Source organism: Orbicella franksi, chromosome 9, assembly GCF_964199315.1.
Source record: "Orbicella franksi chromosome 9, jaOrbFran1.1, whole genome shotgun sequence".
Classification (NCBI taxonomy): domain Eukaryota; kingdom Metazoa; phylum Cnidaria; class Anthozoa; order Scleractinia; family Merulinidae; genus Orbicella; species Orbicella franksi.
The window spans coordinates 11,740,003-11,766,909 of NC_138153.1; the positions used below are offsets into that span (position 1 = coordinate 11,740,003).

Sequence of the window (26,907 nt, forward strand, 5' to 3'; positions counted from 1 at the left end):
AAGCAGCCATCCGAGTATTCAAGTAAGCCTATTGGTAATCTACATACGAAGAAAAGGGAAAATTGTTCATCTACATACCAAAAAAAGTAAAAAGAGAACAGAAGAAAGCTCACTTAGCCAGTTCTTGAATTGAAGTGGTTTCTTTCGAAAACATCGCCGCTTTAATGTCTTTTACGTGCAGTCCAAATAGTAAAATTCATTTAAAGTTTGATTCGAGTCCTTGCCATTAGACATACGATCCATTAGTTTAAATGCATCATGGTGAGATAATTGCGAAAAAGACGTTAGTTTGGCAGGGATAGCCTTTTCCAATGCTACAATTAATCATCGTGTCTATTAGTGTTCAAATATTTTACGTTCTAAGTAAACCAAAAAAAAATCTTCGTTTGATGTACCAGGCTTTTATTTTTTCGAGTTTCGCAGAACGAAACTAGAGCTCAGATTACAGGAAAACGTATCTCAGACTGGATTCACCTCGCTTATCAGTTCCAGTCAGATATGATTTATTTTCACTGAAAAACTGAAATAAAAGGAAAAAAAGTGGGAAAATTCGGTCGATACTAACAGCATTGTATGTACAAAAAGTGATAGTAATAATTGGCGTCAAGTTTAAAGCCGTAGCTATCGGAACTGGACAAATGCCGGCCTCGCGGTGCGTAATTTGCGTGTTGACTCATGCCGCGTTGTCGACTTGATGCCGTCTAAACTTGAAGAGGCGTTTAAATGATCTACGATAAATCGGTAGGCGCAGGCTGTAGATTAGGGGATCAAGGGTGATCTTCAAGAAAAATATGGTGATTGTAATAGACTGCGAAGTTCGCAAACCCGCCTCTGAGGAAAATATTTTCTGTCCGTACATTGAAATATGCCATGCTATTATTATTGGTACACTGAGAACTGTAACTGACGCTAGCAACAGCAGGTTGGCCCTGGTGAAATGTCTGTCCCTGACACGAACACAGCTTGCAGTGGCTTTAATGTTATCCATAGCGCGTTTCACCTGCCGCAGATACTCCTTTCCAAGTGTCGCATATACTGCACAGAGAAGAACGTTGCTGAGTTGAAATGCTAAGTGCAGCTGTAGCTTTTCGACTAATGAGGGGGAGACTCCCACAAAAAGCAGGGAAGGTACTAACAAGGAGATGCACACAATGATTACAAGAGAAGTTGCTGTGGTCTTTCTGGTGACCAACCCTTGCTGTTTGTGCGGCATTTTTACGCCAACGTACTGACACAGTGATAAGCCAAGCATCGACAAGTAAGACACGCTTGTGGTCCAATACAGGAGGAAGCTAGCGGCGTTAGACAATGTTTCGAAGCCTGAGAGGTTCAAAATCGTATAACTGAGACTAATCCGAAGAATTAGCAGAGGGCCTGCGCATAAACCACTCAGAAAATTGGCGAAAACCATTCCAAAAACGAAAATTGTGGCTGCAGTTCGAAAGCGCTTGAAAGGATCTTTCCACAATACAATCAGCATCAAAGTATGACCAACAACGATCAATACTGATAATAAAGATAGTATAAGGGTCACAGCAAGGCATTCGGCTTCTCCATCCATAATAGGACATAAGATTTAGTCTGCTCATGAAATACTAATCACAGAACTAATATTCCGCCGTTATCGTGTCTGTTGTGAATTTTCACTGATCGTGGACTACCAGTTCAATATTGCCATTTTCGATTGTCGTTCAGTCGCAGTAATGGTCGCTCTCCCTTATAGACCTTCATTTTTCTTGAAACCATCGTTGCCAGGCAACTGAGCGCAGACAATAAGGACAAGGTTATTAGAAATTCAAATTTTATAAGTTTCTGGTAGGAAGACAGGTGTCGATTGACTAATTGAAGAGATCTGCAGACCTTACACCCACTTCAAAGCAAACAAAACACGAGTTATTTCACGAGCTTCTGAACAACTGTATTTTAGATAAATAATACTTAGCTCCTGCTGAACAAAAATAAACGCAACCAGAAATATTGTATTAGAAACGAAGCAGAGGATGGAAAAATATATATTTAATTGATGGCTGGAGTCGCCCGTCCATTAAAAAACTCTATGTAGTTAGTATTTCAGCGTACGGTAATGGAATTAGTTGCACAGAGTGTAAGTGATTTTTTTTTTTACAATCTCAAAGGATTATAATGCTTCATCAGCGACAGTATTCCTCCCGCAATGAGTTACAGTGAATGGAAGATGCTATGATTCTGACAATCGAGAATTAATTAAATATTTGCTTTGCTAATATGAAGCATCTTATGAGTGCACAGTATATTTATCAGTGAATTTTTCTAAATCACAAATTTTACAATTGGTAACTGGGACAAGTAGATGTGATTGGTAAGTATTTTTCAGGAGTTTGATATTTTTTCTTTTTTTTTTTCAAGATTTAATCTTGCAATTCCCTTATTACCATTTCCCTCTCGACAAGGTGTAATAATATGATTGGTTAGCATTTCTTTCGATTTGGTTCTTTTTTTAGTCATACTTTTTCTCGTTGTATTTAAGATAAATTCGTCATCATAAAAGACATTTGCATAAAGAGATTCACCGTAATGGCAGTAAATCAATACTGCCGTGATATACTATCTTTTATCTCTTGGTTAATTTCGCTATCTCTTATCACTCAAGCGTGCGATCAAACCACGAATTATTGATATACACAACACAATTTTGTATAAAAATCATGTTTTTCTTGGTAGATTCTTTTCCAACGCTCCCGGTCTCCCTGCAGTCGACACATGCATTATTTGAATCCAGTTTAGATATCAGTTACAAGCTAAACTAAGACAGCTGTTTGCTTTTAGCATGATTTGTTCGCTATTCTTACATTACTGTTTTCAAAATTTACACGGCCTTTTTCTTTTAGTGCCGGCGTGATTTTAAACACTAATGGTGCAAGACCCTATTTTAGTCAGTTAAGCGTTTATTTCGGTAAAGGCTTGTTGTTAGGTGAGTAGGCACCATTCACTTAGGTTTACAAGTATAATTAAACCGTTTCTTTTGGAAATATAATGCTCGAAAGCAAACTGAATATCGTACGTCAGGGAACAAAAAATGCATATGTTTGAATGCTGATTTCCCCATGACAAATTGCGATCATCAGGATTTAAATATTTGTTTGTTACTCGAGAGCTTATACTTTAAGTTAAATCAACGACTTTTAGAACTTCTGATCTTATGGTCAGGGAGAATATAAAAAATATTTGTAGATCCGTCATTCAAGCTAAGAGTGAACAAACTATTTCGCTTTTATCACTGAACACTATTGTGCATGCAATAAAAAAAAAGGAAGAAAAGAATGACATATTTTAATTACTGCATGTAAGGGGAGGTGGGGGCGGGAGGAATTGAGCTTTACTGCGTTGGAGGTGTTTACCTAACGGAACACTTGATAATAAATCAGTTAATTATAAACGCAGAAGTCTGCCATAGTTTGAACCGTAATTTCGACGTTAACAGTTGCAATTACTGCAAATTGTGGCCCAAAACTGTTATGGTGGCTTTTTGTGACAATACGTAATCAACTCTTTTAAAAGAATCCTCACAGCGGAAGGTTCAACTCACGATACACGGTCAGAACCACCATCTTTCAGTTGTATACCTCAGCAGAATACGTGCAGAACTTCATTGACAAAAACCCAAAATATAATTTAGTACTCAGTGCTGATCCGAGATTTCATTGCAGTGGTCGGTGATCGACACGCAAGACAGTGTAGAAGGAGTGATAAACCACTACGGATTGAATAGTGGTGGAGTCGCACAGTTATACGTTTCTAAAATGTGATTAAACATCCCCAAAGACTTTAATGTGTAAGAATAATTATCACCTTTACTTTTGCCGGCAGCTCACCTAACACTTTGATATTATTCTCGAAAAGAAAAAAATAAGGTGCCTACGGTGCAAGCTCAGCTGGATAAGACGAAGAAAATGAAGCCTCAGTTCTCTAGTTATACACTACTACAAATCGAGAACAAATCATTCTGGTATCTTGTTTATTAATAGTCCGAGATTCAAAAATAGAAGTTACAAACTCACAATTATCTAATTTTTCTAGTGGTTATAAAACTGCGAAAGACTAGAATTTAACTTAGGGTATGCATGCAAACTTGCCGGTATTCCGTTTACAAATAGCCCACTTTACAGGGGCTCATTTGAAATATGATGTTAGAAACTGTGAATCGTTTCCTACCTTTTTTTTTTCACTAAAAAAACTAACCGTAAGACTTCAACAATTAAGCAGCTACACTTACACTCAGGGCTGTGCACACCATTAGAAAGCAAAATAGTCCGTAAACGAGACGAAACGCTAAGGAAAGAGCTTAAACTGTGACTGTTTCACTGGAGAGAGGCAGAACAAATAAATCTATAAACCTATCGTTTTTGCGTTTCTTGCCTCGCTTGCCTTCGCGGGCTGGCAAGAAATCATTTTGCCCACTGTTACTTTTTGCAATCGCGAAGTGATAGAGCGGTTTTCACTTGATTGTCGAAAGTGATGCACATCTGCCTTGGTTTTGCATTGTTATGCAAAGCAATTGGTTTAAAATAAATTCGCCCCAGACTGTCATTGAATCAGAAGGAAAAACCAAAGCTGATAGATGACTTGATTGGTCGCACACGTTTTCTCTAGCTTCATGTCGACAGCGACATGTACTTGCTACAAGTTTTAATTGGTCCGCTGAATTTTATGTGTCCTTTGTGATTGGCAAGAGTGATTACTTTGGTTTTACAACCTGATTGAAAACCGCTTTATGCCGAACAAAAAACAAAAATTGTACTCCTTCCTTTTGTTTGTTAGACTAAGGTGCCTCCAAGCAAGTGACGCCACCTAGGAACCATTATTCTACTTTTATGTTGTTATTTATTTACTTATTTACTACCTTGGGACTACGCTAAAGATATATATGTATGACAGAGATTCCAACATGAGTTTAAGCGTATGGCTCAAACCCCGCCTTACAATGGGACATCAGTATTAAGACTGAAACGTTATGACATGTTCTCAGGTCCTTCACGCTAAAAAAAAAAGCACTCAATAAAACCCCCTATATGCTGAGTAGGAATGAAATATATAGATTCTGCAAGTCCTCAATGATTTACATCCGATTTACGTATGAAAATGCATTACAGCACGTGGGCGCAGATTACATGTAATTTTATCTCAGCTGTTTAATTACTAGCAAGTACTTCATAGTAAACCTCTATTTCATCTGGGCAGACACTGCTGCTTCCTGTCCAGAGAGAACTGTCGCAGTAGGGACTGGTGTACGAGTAACAGTTAAAGTAAGAGTTGTAATTAGTATTTGCATAGTCTGCAATGTAAATATCGTGTCCCCCACCAAAGGTTGGACCATAGTTATCATGACTGTATGTGGAGTATTGATAATAGTTGTTAATGTCGTTTTTAAAGTAACCATATCCATAATAGTTTCTGAGTGAGAATATGAAGGTGTTTGTCGAGTACTGATATCCATGTGACCCTGTTAAAAAAGACAACAAGCAAAAACATTCATGAGTCAAGAAATATCAAAAGTAACGTTATTCGACGTTTCGAGTTAAAAGAGTCGCGATTTGAATATATTGATGAACCTGTAGCGTGAATTTATGCAAAAATGCTAGCTTCGCGCGAATCGAGTCCAATTGCACGTCTAGTGATGGTTTGAGTTCTCAAGTTTGTTTCAGGACTTTTGAGGACCGAGAAATTCTCCGTGATGGTTGGTTTTGGACCCCATATTGTTTGGCACCTGTTCTAATATCGAAGATCTTGAGCTTGTGTTCTCTTTAATGTGCTGATATAGGTATCGATTTGAGAAGCTAGCATAGTCCATGTTGCATAGACCACGTTTAAAATGATACACCACGCTATAGTCCGTAACTGGAATGGAAAGCTCGGAAAACATCAAAGGACAAACAAAGATGCCAAGGTTTATGTTAGAAGGTCCACCTACGTATACCGTGCACGGTCTTTTGTTTTGTGTTCATACACCTTGCATGAATTACGTAACCAAAACGTTTCTATTGGTTGGTTCCTCAGTTAGAAGTACGCAGCAATCTTGTTTTGTGCACGTTCAAGGCCAAAAAAGAGAACAAAAACATACAACAAAAAACTGGGGTTTCATAACCATTTTTGTGACCACGTATTATTAGTTTGCCGTATTCAGTTTTGGCTCTCTTGTTTTCAAGATGTTACAGACTTTCGAAGAAGACTTTCTAGCTGTATCCTTGTGTTCTGTGTAGTTTTCTGGTCAACGAAACTAAGGGACACATGACCTTAGGAAGAGTGTCGCTGTTGTTGTCTGTTGCGTCAATATGTACACTGTCCGCTACAAAACATGGTAATAAATTAATTGATAGTGGCATCAATCAACTTTGCCGACTTTGCATAAAGTCATGCACATAGTAATGCCATTTAATGATATTCAACAAATTCAAATCTCAACTCTTTTAACAACTTTGACGTTTAACGAACTTTCATTCTTGATTATGATGTTGGAAACATCGAAACGTGGAATAATATAACTTTCGACATTCCTATTTAACAGACAACTGACCATCCGATAGTCATTGAGTCGATTCAAATATATTATATCTTAATTTACACAGGTCAAATTTGGCGGCTCAGGTTTAAAGCTAATAGAGGAAAATAATCTAGATTTTTATGATTCGCGTGAGAAGAGCACGACCCTGTACGTTTTAAATTTATATGGAAATTTTGTGAGGAGCGAGCCTAGCATGACCTAAAACAGAATTATACTTCAAGTAGCCTACTTGACCTATCCATTTAATAACAGAAAAAAACGTTTCAAAATGATATTTTATGCATACATTTCCATGACTGGTCAGTGTAGCCTCCAAATATGTAGCCATTGGCGCGAACGATAGTCACGGTGGGTCCGAGATCATCACAGAGTTGGTGAAAGGTCTTTGCGTGCCAGCCATCAACAGAGCCTCTCCAACACCGTTTCCAATAACTTCTGTCCGAATTCTGCAGGCGAGAACTAAGCCAAGAGTTCAGCTGTGACATTTTGCTGCTATCAGTGCCAACAATTAACGAGTCTTCGAAGCCTCCTACAAATACAGCAAAATTTTAATATTCTTAGGTAACAAACTATGAAAGCTGATTTACACTATTCTACAAATCCAGAGACTTTCATCCGTTTTGTCAGTTGTATGGTTAATCCATTCAGGAATCAACCTCCACAGTAAATTGACCCTTGTCTAATGTGTATCGATACAGTGGAGATCGCCTGACGGCGACCTTGTCACTGCCACCTCGTTATTTCGACCACTTCGTGTCATTATTCCGGGCTCTTTCTTTCCGGCCAGGAGGCAAACTCAGTCAGTCAGTTCTATGAAATTATGAACAAGCCCTTGTTATGTTCTCGACCATATAGTGGTGGCCGTTATGTACGATTCAATTTCTACCATATTAGTCTCCCCTTTCTGACTACACTAACACGAGACATTCAATGTGAAGAGTTTGTTTAGGATGCGTCAGTTAGTGACCTGATGCAGATGTATTCCGTTTAATATTGTTGCAAATTATAACTATTAGTTCTAACAATAAGACTCTGTGCTACGCCAGATACGAAAACATAATAAAAACAACAACCTTATTGATGTGGCCAAAAAATAATTGGTTAGATAAACGGGAATCTAATTTAACGAAATTACAAATGAATTAAAAAAGGGAAATTAAAGTTATAAAATGAAAGTTTTATAACTGAACTGGGACGCTTTATAATAATAATAATAATAATAATAATAATAATAATAATAGTACTAATAATACTAATAATATTAATAACCTGTTATTATATATTATTATTATAATTACCGAAAACTTAAGGAACAACAAAATTTCTGAATTTTTTACCAGATGCATGTAAGATTCAAGTTTGTATGGAAAAGTGCTCAATAAAGTTTGTTTTTTTTTTATAATAATTGTTATTATTATTATTAAATAAAATAATATTTAAGAATAGTACATACTGTAAACAAAGCATACAGTGCCGTTGCCATAGTAGCCACTCGCGTAGTTACATTGGCAAGTGAAAGATCCAGGAATGTTGTTGCATTGTGCATTGCTGTCACAGTTATGACTGCCGAGTGAACACTCATCCACATCTGAAAACATGTACAATTTACGTCAAGCAATGTGTTAATTTTAAATTTGCATGTTGTATTACAGATTTTAGTCATTTTGTAATGATGACCGGGAAGTAACTTGCCCACTGCTTTCCGTACAATTTTACTGGAATATTCTTTAAATCCTTTGTGATGCTCAAAGTATGACAAGCGAATTGTGCCTAAAATACAAACTAAGGTTGACGCAGGTGCAGTAGTTGTTTGGCCATAACTCTACGAGCAATGTTATCATTTGCTAATTGGGATTGAAGATGTCTTTGAATCGTGTTTGGTTAAATTCAAATAACAACAATTTCCGCTGTCAAGGCCCCATTAGGTTTCAATGGAAGGAGGGTTCTGGATAGTAAGAAAGTGGAGGATTTAGGCCGGCAGAAACGACAAGTGTCGGATAATTTTCCATAATAGTTAGATATACAGACACAGAGTCATATATAGAGTGAAGGAACAGAAAAAAAAGCAATACACAGCAGAAATATCAAATAAACTCATACCTCGACAAGTGTGCCCGTCGCCTGTATATCCTCCATCACAGGTACATACATATGATCCATCCATATTCTGACATGATGCACTGCTATCACATGTGTGACCAGAAAAACATTCATCGATATCTGCAATGAAGTTTGCAGTGGACAGAGCGTCATAAACATAACTGACCATGTTATGTTTTAAGAAAGAGAATGGGAATACATGAATGTATTCGTATCTGGCAAAAAGCGGTCAAAATTTGTCCTCTTTTGAACTGAGATAATCAAACATTTAAACCATTTACCTGGCCATGGTGTTTATCTTCTCATGCATCAGAACCTGGTCCTTACACTAGGCTATTGATACATAAACATTTGAAATCTGTAAACGTAGCATTTGTATGAAGTTTACCTATGCAAGTTCGACCGTCGCCTCTGTATCCGTTGGCACACTGACAGCTATAACCTCCATATGTATTTGAACATACTCCATTTTGGTGACAGTTATGACCGTTGCTTCCGCATTCGTCCAGGTCTTATCACATAGTCAAAGGAGAAAATGAATTGGATAAACGAATGATTAAACAATACAATGTTTCCTGTTATTATATATCGCTCTTAAATAAACCACATCCATGAATGCAGCGATGACCTTACTAAAAATCACTGGTGAAAGTAAGAAAAGCCATCCGTATGTGCATGAATGCAGGCATGCGTGCTAAAAAATGTTTTCCAATCTTATTTGCCATCACCGCGTAGAAACCGGTAAGTTAGTCGAGGCGTCGTTAAACTACCCAACGCCACTGGAATGGAGCGAGTTGGTTACGAAAATGATGTAGTTAATTTCTGTTCTTAGATGTGGTTCGTTTTCTTTTATAGTTGGTTACTTTTTTTCAGTTGGTCGCTAACAAAGCACTGTCATCTTTTTTACCCCGTTTGCTTTCCCTTCTTCCCTTCTTGTGTGTTTACAAGGACTTCAGTGAGTATTATTACTGACCCTGTGCTTTAAATTGGCCTAGCTTTTGAGGACTAGCTTAATCGGGTGTAATACTAAACATCTCAAACCCCGGTATTTACTGACTGTGGCCACCTATACACACCTTCTGAACAAGTGTAGTTATTACACCTCGCACAGCTCACGTCATTCCACATAAAGCTATGTCTAATTCCTAAGGTATGGACGCAGTCTTCATTGTTGAAGTCATTGGGTTGACTCTGAGCCCAATATGTAAAGTTGTTGGATCGACTATCCGCCCAGACAAATGTGCCCTCGCTGTTTCTGTCGTTCAATCCAATCCAACCCCTGGCTCCATTCAAACGATGCTGCACGAAAACATTTTCTTCTTGATTTCGGACGCTCACGAGGTTGGCGTTGTAGTTTTGGCAGGTCTTCTGAGCTTCAGTCCAGTTTTTGCAAGATTGACTGGTTGAGTAGCAAACACCAGAAAAGTATGACCACCCTGGTTTACAAATGTCTGCAAGAACGAAAAGAAAAACCATTACTTGTGCCGTGAAAGTGGTAATCTAAAAGCTGTAAAGATTAAAAGTTCTTAGCTTTTTCAGACTTTGGACATAATCAATTGTGTATCTGTTGTTCGTGTAGTCCGGCCAGTCATTTGATGTCGCTTTTGGCACTCAGGTTATTGTTACTATAGTAAATACTATCGTAAAACAACATCAACTACAAACAAACAAACAAAAGATATGGCTTGAGCTACCTGTTGTCGCACTCACCTGCAAGTACAACGTAAGACACCGCAGTGGGATCATGCTGGTTACCGAACAACTCCTTGAGACAAATACGGAATTCAGATGCCTTGATATGCTGTTAAATAAAGATATGGCTTATTAGTAATAGCCCAATATTGAAAAAAAGAACAGAGACTATTCTAGGTTTTATCTTCCCAATGAAAACAAATGGAACGGCAATGATACTGAGAAGATATATTCAGTTAGGATAAAATTGGTAACCGGACTTCGTGTGGCCAAATTGGCTCTGTAATCATGCTCGTAATAAAAAATAAATTGCGAGGTCGTCCGAGTTGGACTCCGTTCGATTCGTTCACTGTAAACAGGAAAAGAAAACAAACATCTCAAAATGTCAGATTTCATTGAAACTTTCCTACTGGTAAGTTTATGTATACACTCTGCAGAAATTTATATATTTCATATCTAGGACGAATATTCTTATTTTTTTTTCTGTTAACTCAGGGCTGAAAAAATAAGAGATTATCTCAGTGATCACCATCACATGCCTTGTACAGGGCATTTAACTGAAATGCATTCATGAATGAGGTTAACTGTGTCATTTCAATCGTTTTGTTAACCAAGACTTTCAAGTAAAAAAAAAAACAAAAAAAAAAACAACTTACTTTTCTACTGTGCGTTAATTTTAAATTTCATTTCAAACACTACGCGCCAGTCCTATTGTATTTTGTTTTTCATCAGCATGCAAAAAATTATTTTAACTAAATTTTGGATATATTCTCTTTAAATTTCGCCTGTTTCAGCCTAATTCAACTTTCATAAAAAGTTGATCTGAGTATTTATATTTGTCTGATCAAACCTACAGAACATGTATTCCACAAAAGTATGCAGTTCGAAACACACTGCCTTACACTAACAGCGAGACATGATTAGTTACATTTATCCCAATTCCCATTTATGTGGGGTCCAAAGAGCTTGACTCCCAAATGATCCTACTTTGAAACTGGCATCTGGCATTTGTTTATAAATCCCTTCATGATCCACTGAGAGTTAGTAATTCCTACCTCTATCCATGCAGCAACAGACATGAATGCTGGCTTTAAGTTGTTGCTCGACGAATTATGACTGGCTGTTATTATTATGTTAGGTTCTTTGTCGTAAGCTCTTTCAAACTGCACGTCCTGTAAATATAGGTCAAAATCATATTATTTCAGTGTAACAGACATCATAGGGGCCTTCAGCCTTGAATTTCATTCATTTTAACAACAAATATTGTTTTCGTATTTTTCAAACTCTCCGAGTTTAATTTACGAAGGCTACTTGTAAGCATCAGTGCCAAGCAAGTTTGCAAACTTGAATGTGAAATTCAAAGGCCCTCTTTTAATGAAGTGCTCCCACAATTATTCATGGTTATATTAGTAATATTAGAGACAGCAAAGGTTATTGTTCTTTTCCAAAGGAAGATAAAGAGACTCGAATATAATGTTGTATGTTAATTTTCCAAAAAGGTATTTACAATTACATACCTGACAAAATGCTCCATTGTCATTAGCAGAAACTGGCTTGTCGTTTGGAAAGAGGACTTTTTTACTCTCGGTAAAAAGGGGACGATGGATTGTTTCGAAAGCCAGCCAGTTCTAAAAACGAGAAATAAACATATTCATTCAATTACTAACGATACCTAAACGCTTATAAGGATCAACAATTAAACAAACGTAGCGTCTGCGAAATAATTTCTTGAAAGCACCTTTACATCAGTTATTAAACTAAAACAAGTTAAATTAACGATTGTGTCAGAGATAACCAGAACATGCAAGGCCCATGCCTGTTCTCGTTCGACAATGGCAAATATTCTTTTGAACAACGTCTTTAGCATTTTGTAGGCTTCGAAGATTTCAGACAGGCAATCGAAAGCTAAGGGTTGTAGACGAAGTAAACGTTTACATTTGGCATTATGACCCATCTTTATTTTCAAAAGACTAAACAAACAAGCAGAGAAACCAAACACGTAATCTTAACAGAAAACCATGCGGCTTTTTGAAATGACACCAAGAACTTTCTTTGTAATTCTGAATTGAACGGAGTTGCATGATCAAAACTATTGTTTTATTTCACAGTTACAAGAATCAACTACACGACTGGGCATGCCAATAAACCCGGCACTGTTCGGTATTCTTTCAAATTGATTGAATGAATGAATGAAACTTTATTGTACACTCCCAAAATTTTTTTTTTTCAGTGAACAATACAAATACAATAAAAAAAAAATAAACAAAAAACTGCAATAAAAATACAATGAATTTAAAAGTGTAATACTATTCTTGTTTACTTTTCTATACTGAATTTAAATATAAGCACTGAGAACAGTTTTAAATTTCACGTACCACAAAAATGTCTTCATGAACGCCATCGTAATTCTGTAACTCGCGTAGACAGATGTAGAAGTTAGAGCTGGTGGCGTTTTCTATCCACAGACTAGCAGCATCGTGCTTGAAAGCTGAGCTCATGTGATCTGCTGTTGCTAGAATGGTGGGTGTAACGGAAAATTTACCCTATTGAAAAAAAAAAAAATACTAGTACACTAGTTAGCAGTTGAATTTTGAAAGAAATATCTTTTAAGTGGGCTTGGTACAACGAAAAACTCAGCTACGATAAACATTCTTTAGGCTAATTATATGTTTTTTCCTATTTATCAGGAGCTGAGCAGCAAAACTGTGAAGCTATTTTAAAGAAAAGGTTTTATATATATATATATATATATATATATATATATATATGTAGTTAATGAAAGAACCAAGGACGGACAACTTCTGAATGATATATATATATATATATATATATATATATATATATATATATATATATATATATATATATATATATATATATATATATAAAACCCTACGCGGGTCCCTTCACACTTTCGGCTGACTCGACGAATCGCGTTACTTTTTTGATATTAATCTTATTTGTATTATATTCGATTATTTATTCTTATTTGGTTTGTGTCTTTTGAGTTTTGTACCGCATTGTCATAGTATCTCGCTTAGTAATCACCGATTGTTTATCATTGGTTAATTTTTTCGTTTTCATGTGTTACCACGCCCTGTTATGTAATCATCTTTGTAATATGATGTCATTTTTTATACTGTAAACTTATTTAAGGTTATTGTAATTTATTATTCACTTGCACTGCAACTGATGAAGGTCTTTGACCGAAACGTTTATTTTTATTAAATTTTTAAACTTTTTTTTAGATTTCTTAGATTTTTTACTGTATATATATATTTTTTTCGCTCGAAGTTGTCCGTCCTCGTTTTCCACAATTGCCTACAAATTTCATTACTCGAGGTTTGGACTACGAATCCTTTTGGATCCTTCTGGCGCGTGGCATCCCTGTTGGCTCGAAGCATCTTAACTTATATATATATATATATATATATATATATATATATATATATATATATATATATATATATATATATAGGCAATTGTGGAAAACGAGGACGGACAACTTCGAGCGAAAAAAATATATATATATACAGTAAAAAATCTAAGAAATCTAAAAAAAAAAGTTTAAAAATTTAATAAAAATAAACGTTTCGGTCAAAGACCTTCATCAGTTGCAGTGCAAGTGAATAATAAATTACAATAACCTTAAATAAGTTTACAGTATAAAAAATGACATCATATTACAAAGATGATTACATAACAGGGCGTGGTAACACATGAAAACGAAAAAATTAACCAATGATAAACAATCGGTGATTACTAAGCGAGATACTATGACAATGCGGTACAAAACTCAAAAGACACAAACCAAATAAGAATAAATAATCGAATATAATACAAATAAGATTAATATCAAAAAAGTAACGCGATTCGTCGAGTCAGCCGAAAGTGTGAAGGGACCCGCGTGTAAAATATTCAATGTTCAAAAAAGGCGGTCCCAAAATCCCCAAACAAAGCCCTTGAAACTATGCCGCGGCAAGGCACAACAGCCGCCCTAAACAGGGCCCTTAAACAACAATAATGTAATAAATTCCCCGATGGGGGCCCCTGAGAAAACCTAGCGCTAACAAAGCTAACAAGATCCAAGGTCAGGGCCTTTGAACACCTGAACTAAGATAACCGCCAAATTTGCAAGTTATTTTTGCGCTAATTGTAGTTTATTCTTTTTTTCGAGTGGAATTCCTGACGTTTGTTCAAGCCAAAAGGTGCCAGAGAGAACAGCTGTGCACTCCAATATGCCTCTTTAGTGATTAAAAGCTTTTCGATGTTACTTGTATTGTTTGCATTTATCTGCACTTGATCAATACACTGGAAAGAAAAGTCGTTTAAGTCGTGCGGTGTTCTGTTGAAATGCACCGCTACCTCACAAGTCTTTTTCTTGGTCAGCATAGCAGACTTGTGGTTGCGAAATCTAACTCTAAAATCTGTTGTTGTAGAGCCAACAATTAGCGCAAAAATAACTTGCAAATTTGGCGGTTATCTTAGTTCAGGTGTTCAAAGGCCCTGACCTTGGATCTTGTTAGCTTTGTTAGCGCTAGGTTTTCTCAGGGGCCCCCATCGGGGAATTTATTACATTATTGTTGTTTAAGGGCCCTGTTTAGGGCGGCTGTTGTGCCTTGCCGCGGCATAGTTTCAAGGGCTTTGTTTGGGGATTTTGGGACCGCCTTTTTTGAACATTGAATATTTTACACGCGGGTCCCTTCACACTTTCGGCTGACTCGACGAATCGCGTTACTTTTTTGATATTAATCTTATTTGTATTATATTCGATTATTTATTCTTATTTGGTTTGTGTCTTTTGAGTTTTGTACCGCATTGTCATAGTATCTCGCTTAGTAATCACCGATTGTTTATCATTGGTTAATTTTTTCGTTTTCATGTGTTACCACGCCCTGTTATGTAATCATCTTTGTAATATGATGTCATTTTTTATACTGTAAACTTATTTAAGGTTATTGTAATTTATTATTCACTTGCACTGCAACTGATGAAGGTCTTTGACCGAAACGTTTATTTTTATTAAATTTTTAAACTTTTTTTTTTAGATTTCTTAGATTTTTTACTGTATATATATATATTTTTTTCGCTCGAAGTTGTCCGTCCTCGTTTTCCACAATTGCCTACAAATTTCATTACTCGAGGTTTGGACTACGAATCCTTTTGGATCCTTCTGGCGCGTGGCATCCCTGTTGGCTCGAAGCATCTTAACTTTATATATATATATATATATATATATATATATATATATATATATATATATATATATATATATAGCTGAAAGACACATAATAACTTACATTATACGGGCTACTTGCCACGCTAACAATACTCTACCTACAATACAATACTTTAACTTACATTGACTAACTTTAAATGTGGGTTGCTTACGCTATTGACAATACAAGATGTTTGGTTACGTTTGTAAGTTTGTTTGAGTGGAACCGAGAAACCTAGTGCCTGCTAGAATGTGTTTATGTACACTCACATTAGGTAGTGTAATTTCTTCGCATTTTGTCCCAGTCCACCATTGCGGAATACGGGTATTTCCCGCCACCCCTCCGTTCGGTGCTCCCTGGTAAGCCATCCAGTCGACGGTTGCGAACTCTCTTGTTTGTCGGTCATTTCTTCCTGCTATTGTCACGCAAACCTCAAAGAAAAAAGTTTTTTAATCGTGACAACAAAATTATTCATGGAGTGCTTCTCGCTTGCTGGAGGTGGCTGAACGTATATGGTCTCAGGACGCATTTATTCTTAATATACGACTGAAAAAATTACTTCATTGTGATTTTCTAAGAGCAGGCCAATTTATCGTTAATTTTTAATTTGCACTGCAGTGCATATTAACGCGCGCGCTTTCGGGATTTTCCCAGTCATATAATAAACGAGTAATCGGATGAAGGTTCGAGCAATTAAAGATTTACACTACCAGTGATACTTGAAAATTCTTTCTAATTGCACTTGCCTAAAGGTTCGTGCAATTTTGAGAGAATTGTGAATCCTTAACTACACTCACATTCACACGATTACCTCTACTTATTATATGACTGAAAAAAACTATTTCATTGTCATGATTGTGACTGGCTGAGAACAGGCCAATTTATCCTTAATTTTTAATTTGCACTGCAATGCTAATTAGCGCGCGTGCGTTCATAATTTTGTCAGTCATAATAAATGAGCCTTGAGGCTCGTGTAATTTTGCGAGAATTTTCAAAATCACTCTAAGTGCAAATCCTAATTTTCACTCGTATTCATGCGATTACCTATACAAATTTGCCAAAGGTGCAACCATGAGAGGTTAAGCATTTCGATACCTCAATGATGGTTACTTGTTCTTGTTTACCTTAAAGTTCTGGTAGTTTACATTTTCCGCCCAGGAGACAGTAGCCTCATGCACGTAATTACTCCTGGTTGAGTTCCAGTGATTAGTGGTGATCTGCACGTGCACTTCCTTGTCCGGATAGAATGAAAACGGCGGGAAAATCACCGTTTCGCAGGCCGTCTCAGCAGAGGAGACATCTCGTTTTAATGTCACTCGTCCTCTCCGTACAGGAAAACCTGAAGAATCAGAAAGATGCTGTAAATCAAATATGATGTATACACATATCACAATGCAGTAGATTTACTTATTGATCCGATCCCGAAATTTTCATATAATCATCTCTTCACGACACCGATTTATTACCAAACATAAATAAATCTTGAAATAAAACTGCAAGTTCCACCAGATACTCAACAATTATTCCACGGGCCAATTTCTATATGAAGTGAGAAATAACGCCTAGTTTGTCATAAGCATCTCGTACCTCACCAGGGAAATGGAGTAATTGCTTTATTAAATTCTTCAATCGACCAAGCGTTGTGAACATTTCACTGTGATTTAAACGAAGTGATAGTATGAAGAGGCGGCAAATGTTTTCCCATTGGTATGATGGATAATAACCGAGATTCAGTGGGCCAATCAGATAGCTGGAAATGCATTGTTACCGAAGTTCCGTGCCTTTGCAACTAAATCAACCAAGCAATTGATCTTTTTAAGTTATAATCTGGAAAATATTTTAAGGGCGGAAGTTAAACAAATTATGTCTAACCGGTACAACTTCCTGGATGATACAGAGTGTGGTTGCTCTTCAGCCTACACATCTCCAGTTCAAAAATGCACTTGTTTTTGAAGGTGGTTGAGTTGGATGAGCACACTTGCTCCTCGTATGAAGGGCAGTCTTCCTCACAGACACAACGGGCGTCAAATGCGTCGAACGCCTTGCAGACAGCAAAGTACTCACAAGTCACGTTTATGCACGGGTCAAGTTCTGTGGAATAAAGTCAATTGTACAAACGTCAAAAAGCTAATAATAATAATAATAATAATAATAATAATAATAATAATAAACAAAACGAAACGAAAAAACGATCAGTCTAACGTCAAACAGAATTCGTAGCAGAAACATGTAACCGATACCATCTGCAGGAAGCGACGCAGACCTTTGAAAAACGTCTTGGTTTGTTTTTGTTTTGCATCAAATACGCCCTATGAAATGGGCTCCTGCTGATAAATAATTACGTTGGTTGCTCAAATTTAGCCCAAAACCTCTTTTAGACGAAATTCTTCCTTCACTCTCTGTTGCCACGTGGGCGTTACTTCGTCGTTGTACCACGGGGATTCTTTCATGATAACATGTTCAAATTGGCTCCTCGAAATGTGCCACCGAGGTAAAATAGAAATATAAACATGCATAGCGGCTACTGCCTAAGACGAACAACAGTTATCTGAGATTAAAGTTCCGTTGAAGAGCGGAGAAGATAATTACAAAGACAAAGCATCGTTCGTTTATGACTGACTAAAGCGCTGGGCAGTAAGTACCTCCTACGACAGCATACTCCACGGTTATTGGGTCGTGATTTCTGCTTATTCCCTGAGTGTCCTTAACGCAAACTTTAAAAGACGATTGAGTTATCCCCTATGAAAGTTAATGAGCAGATTCCTTGGTTAGTTTGTATAGAAACTTTGGAAAAAAAAAGTTACCACGAAGCTAAACCGTATTCAGTTAAAGAAAAAAAAAAAAAAATTGAACTATCATTTAAGTGAATCTTTAAAAAATGACTTGCAAGACCTCATACTAGCTTTGAGATAATTTCCTGCAATCGAAGATTACAATCGGCTTTGAAGGGCTGGGTGACGATATTGAGAAACTATCTTGACACTATACGTCTTTAATAATAAGGTTTTTTAAGGGCCTTTAATTTCAAACTGGCGCATCTCGACAAACTAAGTTTCAGGAAAAAGACAAAGACGTCGACAACGTAGACCAGCAACAACAACAATCACAGCAACGGCTAGTTATGATCACAATACCTCCATCCAAACATTTAAAGCATTGCTGTAGCGACCATCTGAGTTATACCACAGTGTGCTGGTTGAATTGTCGTGACTAGCAGATACAAGGATTATTGGCGCTTTGTAAAACGGGTTGTCAAATTTCAAATCCTATATTGGAGAGAAAAAATAACATTGCTATATCTGTAGGCGTAGCTATCAAGAAATCAGAAGAAAACATCGTTGTCACTACCGTTTTAAGAATTCGGTGCATACAAAGGTAACTCGAATTCTTCAAAGGCCTTATCTAAACAATTTTTAAGAAAAATCCTCAAAACTTCAGGCTATAACGGCCTTTTCTAGGGGAACGTTTATGCGGTGTATCCATAAGATTCCATTTTCTTACCTGGCAAAAAGCGTAATTATTTTCTTGCGATGGAGCTCCATATCCAGCGAAATTAATCTTTCCTCGTTCAGTAAAGTTCCAATAGGCGGGGAGCTCGTCATAAGCAAACCAATGCTGAAGAGGTCAGGAAAACAAAAAGAGACAAACAATACGATTATCAAAAGCAAAGTGGCCAGGTGAAGCGGTCGCACATAATTAAAAAGAAAATAACAAAATTAAAGCAAATGTGCAATACTGTCTACTCGATTGTTAATTGAAATGAACCTGTATTTATTATAATAATAATATTATTATTTCAGTCCCATGATGAAACTATGTAGAGCTTACCAGATTCATGGACCTGTTTTCGATCGGAATTTTCCTTAGACTGAACTTAATCATGTCTTTTTATCACTATGGCAAGAAAAGAAAGAAGCGATCTACCTTTTGAACTTCCAAACCGACCTGCACCAGTTGCCACCACGGGATTAAAGTAATTTTTCAGTAGAACCTCTTTCTTCGCGTGAAAATCGTGTAGATCTATACTGAGAGTTTCCTCTTCATTCTCGTCCACTTACCACCTTTAGGTCCGAGTGAATTCCATCAAACGTCATCAACTCTCTCATGCACACGTAAAAGTCGTTCTTTCCGACATCTTCGAGCCAAAGGTTCATGGAATCAAATGGTCGATCAGAATGCTCATGTTGAAGAGTGATAAATACTTGAGGCTTGATCTTGAAACCCTGAAAAACAAACGAAAACACAAACTCTACATGATATTTCAGTGATTTCAGTCAGAGCCGATGGAGAGTTGGGTTGAATGACCTCGAGCTTGAAATGACGTGACAGCTGTGCTCTTTTAAAAATCCGATTGCGTGAGTCGCGAAAGAATATTTGCAAATATGAAACGATTTCGACTAGCAGGCGATAGAAAAAAGAATAATGTTCATTGCAAATAAGGGTCAGAACTTACATTACTCTGACTGTTGATCAATACTCGCTTGCACTGCGTTGTCGTAGTCCATTCATCGAAATCCACCATGCCTGACTGGATACCTTGATGAGATCCTTGGAATGCGAGCCAATTGATGACAGATGTACCCCCTGAACCACTTCCGGCTTCACGTGCACAGACCTCAAAACCTGTTGTGGAAACCGACTTAACCCACAGTGCTGCTGGGTCGTGGATTTTGACGTAGGTGTTGCCATGACTAAGGGAAGCGAACACTCTGACGTCACTGCCCTGAAACTGAGTTTTGAAAGAGACGGACTGGCAACCATGGTTGTTTTGGGACGTGTCAGTAATGTTGACTTTTCCAGCTTGAAATACAATCGCTAGTAAGGAAATGTAAGAAATAAAGTCAATAGATTTATGGGACTAGGGAATATACTGCACTGAAGTCTGAAACCAAATTTACGCTTCCAGCGGAGTCGACAGTCGCCTGCAAACCAGCTGTTTCGTTTACCCTAGAACAAGATCTCCCTAAGATGTCTCTCACATAAACACAGAAAATGTTTTCGCCTTTTATTAATTTATTTTTATTTTTATTTTTTTATTTTTTTATTTTTTGGAGATTGACGAGTGACGATCCGAACATAATATACGGTTTTGACCGTAGAAACCCTATACTTTTGATTGATTTTGTGTAACGCAGTACCTCATGACAGAATCGGCACTTAAACCTCAAACTTCACTTTAACGGTGAGAAGGTTGACTCGCGCTTATTTCAAATGTTGCAAATTATTATAGCAGTGTCAGGTCTTAAAATTTATTCCTTTTGGAGATTATGGAGAAAGAAGGATGATGAAATCATGATTTCGACACTATTAGGTTTTCAGTATTTTTTTCGTTTTGTAATGACTGCAATTTGCATTGAGTTAATTGTGAAACCAAACGAAAAAGCCAAAAAAGCCACAACGGGCTTCCTTTCTGCAAAATTTAAATTGTATATATGATATTCTGCTGCACTTCCATTCATTTTAAATACATTCGAGATAAATGTAGAACTCACCATTAGAGGAATGCAGTTGTAGCGAAAGCAGCTGAAAAGCAAAGAGAGTAAATATCTGCTTTGCTTCCATTCTTCTTTGTGGATTGCAACCCTCTTGGAACGCCTATCGATCAGGGAGTCCAATTTGGAATGGTGGTTAAGGTGTTTGCACCTTTAATTTATACCCGGCAAACGCAATGAGGAAGATATCAGATGATACTTCATTTGGGTAAGAGCGGTTAAGGGTGAAGTACTTATGGGAGTCATTTCAGCTCTCTGGAGCTAACTCCTTAGTTACAATAAACAACACAGATGGACTTGATTGATTTGATTACTTCGCTTTCCAATGCTTCCTTCTTGCAGACGTTCTATTTTTTTTTTTTTTTTTTTTTTTGTTTCTTTTTTTTTAACCTTATCTTTCTTTCATGCCGGCAGAAATGGTATTTTAGACCTAACTTTTGCGAAGAATTCTTCAGTACGATTGTCTGTTTGTATTTTGTTATGCTTATATATATATATATATATATATATATATATATATATATATATATATATATATATATATATATATATATATATGAATGATACTGAGGATCAATCAATGCTCGGAATAAGGAAGAATGACAAGTCGGCAGTTATCAAGCAGTCGGCTCAAACGGAATGAGGAAGATATCAGATGATACCGCTTCATTTGGGTAAGAGAGGTTAAAGGTGAAGTACTTATGGGAATCGTTTCAGCTCCCTGGGGTTAGCTCCTTAATTACAATAAACAACACAGATGTCTTTGATTGATTTGATTACTTCGCTTTCCAATGCTTCCTTCTTGCAGACGTTCTATTTGTTTTTTTTTTTTTTTAATCTTATCTTTCTTTCATGCCGGCAGAAATGGTGTTTTTAGACCTAATTTTTACGATCTTTAGTGCGATTGTCTGTTTGTATTTTGTTATGCTTATTTATATATATAAAAATATGATACTGAGGATCAATCAATGCTCGGAATAAGGAAGAATAACAAGTCGGCAATTATCAAGTAGTCGGCTCAAACGAAAAAAGGCACTGTCATCATTGTCGAATGTAGCGTGATGGGATCAAACAATTCATTAACCAGTACTGATCCTGACGCATATTCGCCTTTCTGTTTCAAATCTCCAGCCTTTGCCTTTGCACTAAAAATCTTCCTACGGGGGCAGTTAGAAATGTATGCATTAATTTCAAGGCTCTTGGAAAGTCAGACAGAGTTTTAAAAAGTGTCGAGGGGCCTGCACGACTCCTGCAGGTCGCAATAAAAAGACTGCATAGCCTTTATAGCTTAGCCTTGACAAGAATGTCTTTTAGGGATTTTCCTTTGCGATATGATAGAAGGGGCGGCCCCTTGAAGATATTTCTTGGTTGTGCTTGGTTCTGTATCAAGTGCCATTTCCCCATGAGTTGGAAAGTATAGATTTCTAAAACCTTCCAGGAGACATCAGTGCAATCTGCAAGCGCTCCTGCGAGGTTAAAAGGCAAACGAAATACGATAAGTATAATACTTATCCTAAAATCCTGAATTTTTAAGTCAATTGATATTCTCATGAAAGATTTCTTTACGAAAGGTTTTAAAGTAAATATTTAGCGCCGTACGTGAGTAGTTTTACATGTAAACCTTACAATAAAAACCCCAGCTTTGCCATTGTTTGTCGTTCCTACTTGCGGTATCTTTGTTTGGATCCTAAGTATTGATTACGAGAATATCGCTTCGTTGCTGCAGCAACCGCCACCTTGAAAGCCCAGGTGGATGTGCCGTGATGTTATCTGAGGAGAAAATGTTCTGATTTACTTATTCGTTACAAACATCGTTTTAGTTAACTAGTTAATAGGCAAGGGATCCAGCGCGGCATTGCTGATCTATTCTTAGGAGATCGCAGCTTAAAAGGGACATTTTTGATACTTTATAGTAAAATGCTATTCTGAGGAACAATTTGCCATCAGTTTTTTTTTTTTTTTTTTTTTGAAAAGGTTCTCGGTTTGGGTTCAGACAATTCTACACCCATAATCCTTCTTTTTTTACTATTACTCTGCTCTGAGACAACTGCACTGAACGTTGAGCCAATTCGGAATTCAGTAAGATAAAGTCAAATATTTTCATTTTTAGTATGATATTTGTTGTTTACTATTTCGAACGTTTTTTTTTTTTAATTTTAAACATATGTGCAAGAGTATTGTATTGTGTGTCATCTGTCTCTCCATGTGTCGAAAGGAGGAAACGACTTCTGAACTACATAATAAATTACGTGTTAACTCCATTTAGACTCTCAAAGCTTCCCTCCCAAAGCTGGCGCGGCTTCCAGAAGTCATGTCACTCACGCGTGATGCGTTTCAGAGTGACATGCTTCTTACCTCTGGAAACTATAAGTTGAGACGTTTGCTCAGACAAGGTCAAAGGGTAATGTAATACTTAATTTAGAGATATGCTTTAAGCTGTTTGAATTGCTCAAATGGGGTCAAAGATAAGCAATGACGGAAGATATAAGCAATCTACGTGAGGTTTACTTCCCGCTACTTGAAACTTTTAGAAAAAGAAAATTTCAAGAAAATTTCTTCCCAACTCAGACTACCTATTAGAAAAGTGGGTCTGAGCACATTACGGTTGAGGAAGAGTCGTTTACACAAAACACAAAACGTTTATTCGTGATTTATATCGGAACCATGTCAACAACTCTCTTTCGCGTAAATGTATGGGCCTTAAGTAATTCTATCTTCATGTTTGCTCTGACAGGGACAAGGAAGGTTTTAGTTGTTTCTGAATTTACTCTACAGTTACTTGACGACGATATCTTCAGAAAACAAACGCTTGCTCAAGCGGGGTCAGGGAGGGAAAATCCTGAACAAACATGGTGGATTCATATTTGGTCAATCGAAACTAATTCTCAAGATCTACATTCCTCATCCTTAAGCTGTACTACATGTATGCAAACAAACTGTACATGAAGATATCTGGAGGCAAACGCTCACTTAATCACAGTGGTTGTGGCCAGAATTTGCAGTATGATGCGCTAATATGTATTCTTTTCGTAGCTATCCGCCACCTTAGCTTTAGTTATTATTAATAATAAATGACAATTAATAATATTATATCTAATAGTTGACTCGTTTTTTAACCGATAGCTCGAATTTGAGGTCTGTAAAATTTACTGATAGCCGAGAATTGTCAGAATTTAATGGATTCCAGTCAAACGCGGACTCAGGGTCGGGTTTCTTTCATGTCTGCTTTTTCTTTTTCTATCTATTTGCCAGGCATGGTTTAAAAATTTAGTCCCTAATGTGAAGGACTGCGCAAAGATCATTCCCGTTGCTTTTAACAGCGTTTAATTTGTTGACCTGGTTTGATTACACCCTTTGCATAAATGGCGCCTTAATTTGAGTAACCGATGCTTTATACATCCTCAGCCTCGTAGTTAAGTTTCCTTGCAGACAGGATTTTTGACATGAATTCGAGGTTTAGGATGTATCAATGTTGTTATTCAAATATCAGCGCTATTATTGCAAAGTGTCTATCATCAGATCCCGGGGCATGCAATCGATGGAAATCGATGATCGAAAAACCAATCGATCAATCGATATCAATCGATAAAATTAGTTAATTGGTATCGATTGGTATCGCTCAATCGATGATCAATCGATAACCACACAAAAACCGTTCATCGATTGCTATCGATTGGCACAGCAACCTCGAACCTGTCCGATCATCCGCCATTTTTAGAAAGCCCAGGGGACGAAATATTGTTAAAATAATCCCGACCCAGTCTTTTCAACGCAAAGAATATACCCCATTGCACGTGTACTCGAATTACCCACTTGCCCGTCATCGCCTTTCCGTGTCATTATATATGTCTACGCAAGAAGTCCGGGAAGGGGCTTTACTGAATATAAGGTGCATTGCCGTTTTGAGGTGAACGTCCGTGAAGTGTTTACTGCTGACAAGAAGAGGGGAGAACGCGGAAACGCGTTTAAAGTTGTTAACCAAGCAAGAACGGGAACAAACTTTTGAGCTCCCAAAAGAAGATGGAACTTGTGGACGGGGCGTTGAACAGAAAGAAGAGTCTTGTTCTCCTGTCAACGTTCTAAGGATTAAACTGAAATGTGTTTACAATTACTGCGTACAAAGATGGGATATTTATACGCCGATTCCTTCAATCTGCGACCAATCTGCAACCAATCGATATCAATTTATCTATCGATTGTTATTGAAAATCGATACCAATCGATAACCACACGAATCTTCTCCATCGATTGGTCATCAATTACCAATATCAATGGATTAATTGATATCGATTGGTACTGCTTGATATCGATTGTCATCGATTATCGATTTCATCGATTGGATACCCCGGGTCAGATACATTACCTTGTATATTTCAATCTCTCTGACTTTTCAATGACCTACCTGGAAATTCATTATCCCTTGTAACGACCGCAGAACTTCAGGTAAACCAAACAGCCACGAATTCAATTCCGTACCCGAAGTCAGTATCTTACTCAGTTGGTTTGCACCTTAAATACCCTCGTTAAAGTGTTTCAAAAGAGACGCTCGTTTCAGGCATCCGTTTTTTATCTTGTCGCCTTCTGCAAGACGAAATTGGCGCTGAACTAGAAAAGAAATTTGAGCAGCTTCCATATTCGACTGTCTTGACTGAAATGTGACGAGGATTGTTTGCGGTGATGTACCTGGCGAATCATGAGCTCCACCACATTTAATTTCCTTCATATGCGAAGATATGGCAATGATGCACTGCTGATGCAAATCGCGAGAAATCGGCCTTTGGGTTTAAAAAAAGAGGGAAAGAGAAAAAATATTTAAAAAAGAAAAAAAAATTATAACAAAAAAGAGGCCTCAGCTTGCAGCTGACAGTCGCAGTGTTAATTATTTATTCTTTAATATGCGAAACAAAAGCCAACGGAACTCGTTGTTTCGAGTGCCAAATGATGTTTGCTTTCACTTAGGTAGACAAGGGACAAATTAAATAAAATAACATTTGTTGTGAATAAAATAATCACTTCGTTGCTACAACAGACGACCTCCATTTTTCTTCCCACTGTGTTACTTCGACAAAATCATTTGTAAAATTCGGACTTGTTTTGGTGATATTTTTTTCTTACGTTTTTACACCAAAAGCCAGCAGATGACTAGGCTTAACACTGATGCACCTGTCACAGCATATCAAAACCCAAATTGTAGCTGACAATCATTAATGTTAATTCGCTACAGAAATAAGTTGAATATATTGGTTCAGTTCTTTGCTTTCTGTCAATCATATAATTTGTAAGAAGCAACTACTTATCTTACGCGGCACTTATTTTCACAAGCTGCAATATCCAGAGCTTTCGACTATTTTTCACCTTTATACAGCCAGGACAATTTGATTCAGAAATCTGGAATCCATCGCCAGTCCGTCGCTTTTCGTTCGCCAATCATCACTAAATCAATATGACGAGAGTTTAGAAATGGTTTCTAGTTAGTTCGAAGGTTAAATCTAGAGATTATATACGATAACTAATGGAGAAAAAAAATAAATGACTCATTCTTAGTAAAGGTAATACAAGGTAGTAGGATAGCCTACAGAGCAGGCGGATTAACGGGGCAGAGCGAAGCGCGATACACGAGCGCGGAGCGCGACCACTTGCGCGAGGCGCTCGTTTATCACACTTCGCCGGCTGCTACGCTAATCCCCCTGTTCAGCAGGCTAGAAACGAGCGCACTTACTTGTAGGCCATTTCCGAATTACCATGTGCCTCTGTTTCAAAATGAGTCCTCGTACAATACCTTTCACTGGATATGAAGATGAGTTTGATTTGCATGAAAATGAACCTTTTGGGGACACATTTTCATATAAATGCTTTCGCACGAAGA

The 26,907-nt window shown here is 37.2% G+C and overlaps 2 protein-coding genes and 1 long non-coding RNA gene across 3 annotated transcripts; all 3 read right to left on the minus strand.

Annotated features, from left to right (window-relative positions):
* Window positions 1-307: 307 nt before the first annotated feature.
* On the minus strand, window positions 308-2,151 carry LOC145498222 (uncharacterized). Its single transcript, XM_081478118.1, has 2 exons — window positions 1,662-2,151; window positions 308-1,630 (listed from the first exon to the last, which is right to left on the minus strand). The coding sequence occupies exon 2, from the start codon at window positions 1,559-1,561 to the stop codon at window positions 674-676; it is 888 nt and encodes a 295-aa protein (XP_081334244.1). The 5' UTR covers window positions 1,562-1,630; window positions 1,662-2,151; the 3' UTR covers window positions 308-673.
* A 1,829-nt stretch (window positions 2,152-3,980) lies between these two features.
* On the minus strand, window positions 3,981-21,179 carry LOC145496570 (uncharacterized). Its single transcript, XM_081476269.1, has 19 exons — window positions 21,042-21,179; window positions 20,003-20,364; window positions 19,608-19,772; window positions 19,051-19,164; window positions 18,684-18,815; window positions 18,192-18,288; window positions 17,422-17,640; window positions 16,674-16,888; window positions 15,819-15,980; window positions 12,706-12,873; window positions 11,848-11,958; window positions 11,386-11,502; window positions 10,349-10,439; window positions 9,715-10,089; window positions 9,027-9,149; window positions 8,639-8,758; window positions 7,992-8,126; window positions 6,825-7,067; window positions 3,981-5,479 (listed from the first exon to the last, which is right to left on the minus strand). Exons 1-19 carry the CDS (start codon window positions 21,109-21,111, stop codon window positions 5,169-5,171), a joined length of 3,330 nt encoding a protein of 1,109 aa, XP_081332395.1. The 5' UTR covers window positions 21,112-21,179; the 3' UTR covers window positions 3,981-5,168.
* Window positions 21,180-21,857: 678 nt separating this feature from the next.
* LOC145498140 (uncharacterized) lies at window positions 21,858-26,205 on the minus strand. The gene is made up of 2 exons (XR_014050783.1): window positions 25,444-26,205; window positions 21,858-22,811 (listed from the first exon to the last, which is right to left on the minus strand). It is a non-coding gene; the product is annotated as an uncharacterized LOC145498140 (long non-coding RNA).
* Window positions 26,206-26,907: the final 702 nt, after the last annotated feature.